We start from the raw sequence: 2,473 nt of genomic DNA on the forward strand, positions 1-2,473 counted from the left end.
CGCCAGTACCCCCCCACCTTCCACCTCCGATATAACAGAGGAGCAATAAACTGGAGTCAAGCCCTGGGCCGCCAGACCCTCACCTGAATGTTGAGCAGGAAGGCGGTCTTGGCCTCTTCGATGATCCTCCCCTTGACCTCAGGGGTCATCTCCAGAGAGTTCATGCGGGAGCGGTACAGCTGCTTGAACTTGGTGGCGCTGTCGATGTTGGGGAAGGTGAAGAAGGACAGGCCCTCGCCGGAGCTGGGCAGGTCCAAGGCCTTCTGGGCAATCTTCTTGAGCACCTGGCCCCCCGACAGGTCGCCCAGGTAGCGGGTGTAGGCGTGGGCCACCAGCAGCTCGGGCTGCCTGCGCCCCACCTCTTGGAGTCGCTGCCCGTAGCGCCTGGTGGCCTGTGTGTAGGGGATGGTCTCCTGCCAGTCGGGCCCGTACCAGAAGGCCAAGTCCTGCTCCAGGGCCGCCCTGCGGTGCAGCTCTTCCGGGAAGTAGAGGGGGGCGTAGACCGGGTTCTCCTTGTTGCGCTCAATCTCCTCCTCCAGGGCCTTGTAGATGTGATACAGGGAGGCCATCACCAGCTGAAACCAGAGAGAGCAGGTCAGGTCAGAACCCCCATCTCAACAGTAGCCCCGCCCCCTCCCCAGGCTGGGCTCCCACCTCCTGCCCGCCCCTCCGACCTCCCCACACTGATCACACACAAAAAACTGATGACACACTTCCTGAGCCTAAAGCCTTTTTACCCCCTTAGGTAAACACATGGCCTCGCTTAATCCTCACAAAAACACAGGAGTTGCTATTCCCATTTTACAGAAAAGCAAACTGAGGCTCAGAGAGGGTATGAGATGTGGAGGTTGCACAGCCGGTAAGGAATGACAAGCCTGTAAGGAATCAAGCCTAGATGCTGCTAGGAAGCCATGCTGGCTCTGAGCAAGGGAATGCCTGAATGAAAGCACGTACAAGGGACGCAGGTGCCTCTACCTTTGACCACTGGGTGGCCGGCTGCAGGGCCCCATTCTCCCTCCTGGAGGCCCACTCCGAACCCACCACCTCTGGCTGCTGGGCTGGGGTGACACGCCCAGTGTACCTTGGCTGGGGAATTCCTGTTACACATAATACTCTAGCTGTGTGACCACGGGTGAGCCACTCTCCCTCTCTGGGAGATCTGAGGTCCGAGTGACTGCAAGTCAGGCCTTGGTCCCCACCCCCTGCAAAGGGAATAATCCTAAACGATGGAGCAGGACGACACAGGTAAGCACTGGGCGCAGCCTGGCACGCAGGGGCAGCCTGGCACTCAGCACGGGAATCGGAGGCCGTGGCGATGCATGCCACCTCCTTCAGCACACCCTACGGAGCACTGGGTCCTCTCGCGGACTTCCTGCCCACTTTGAACTCAGTGGCTTAGCGGTAAGACTGAAATCTCCGAGGGATAGGGGGGCTGCAAATGGGGTATTCCAGCAACCACTCCCTGCTCCCACTGCCCCAGCCACTTAACAGCAACTGGGTGTACGTCATCTTTTTGACGAGGAAGAGGGAACAAGGGCGAGAACCAGCACCCACAGGATATAGGCAAGGGCCCCAACCCACCTACAACTGCTTGTTAAATCCCCCTTCCTTCGCTGGAGCACCTCTGAGGCTGGGAGTGGGGAAGGCCCAGGTTGCAAAAGGGAGGGGTGCCGGGAGTGGCGGGATAAAGCTCCCCCACCCTCTATGTTCAGCCTGAACAAGCCCTTCCTGGTGCTGATGCTTTAACACTAGGCACTTGTCTGGTTCTTTGTCAAGTGCATCCTATTTGCATGAATTGCACAACTGTGCTGGGAATTAGCAAAGTTGGTGTCGGGCATAAAGGGAAAGCTTAAGAAAGCACAATTCACAGCTGAGGGAAAAGTTGCTTAGGGGGGGGTGAAGGTGAGGTGTCCGCAGTCTAACTGTTACGAAATGGTGGAGCCAGGGCTCGAACCCGTACTGCCCCTTGCCTTTGAGGAAGATTAGAATTAAGTCAGGACACAAGCTCTGAAATAAGACCTACCTTGGTTTGACTTTGGCCTTTCCTATGTACTTACTGGCCGTGTGACCGTCTATTAATTACTTAACCTCTTTGAGCCTTCCCTTCCTTATCTCCCTTTTCAGGGTTGAGGCACAAATTAGATACCAAGTGTGTAAAATGCCCAGCTTGCAAAAGGTGCTCAGTTGATGGCACTACTTGCCCCAGCCCCCGCCCCCCACAATACTATGTAGCAGGCTATGAATTTGCTGTGTGACCTTGCGCAAGTCACCTCCCTTCTCTGAGCCTCAGTGTCATCATCTATAAAATGATCCTCTCAGACATTCCTATCTGGTCCCTCAGCATCCCTAGTCCCAGTCCCACTGAAACACCTGCCTGAGCCTGGGGCACACCCACACCTGTCATACCCTCCACCAGGACACATACCTTAAAGCCTTCTCGAGTCACCTGGCCCTTCTGAAAGTTCCTCATGAA

The 2,473-nt window shown here is 56.2% G+C and overlaps 1 protein-coding gene across 1 annotated transcript in view; it reads right to left on the minus strand.

The window, feature by feature from the left end:
* Nucleotides 1-2,473, minus strand: part of HMOX1 (heme oxygenase 1) — a 6,734-nt gene that overhangs the window by 2,829 nt on the left and 1,432 nt on the right. The window contains exons 3-4 of the mRNA XM_006767240.2: nt 2,426-2,467; nt 84-575 (exon numbers count right to left, since the gene is read on the minus strand). Of these exons, the coding sequence (XP_006767303.1) occupies nt 84-575; nt 2,426-2,467 (534 nt within the window). The remainder of the gene's footprint in view (nt 1-83; nt 576-2,425; nt 2,468-2,473) is intronic.

This window comes from Myotis davidii, unplaced genomic scaffold (genome assembly GCF_000327345.1).
Source record: "Myotis davidii unplaced genomic scaffold, ASM32734v1 scaffold842, whole genome shotgun sequence".
In the NCBI taxonomy this organism is placed as follows: domain Eukaryota; kingdom Metazoa; phylum Chordata; class Mammalia; order Chiroptera; family Vespertilionidae; genus Myotis; species Myotis davidii.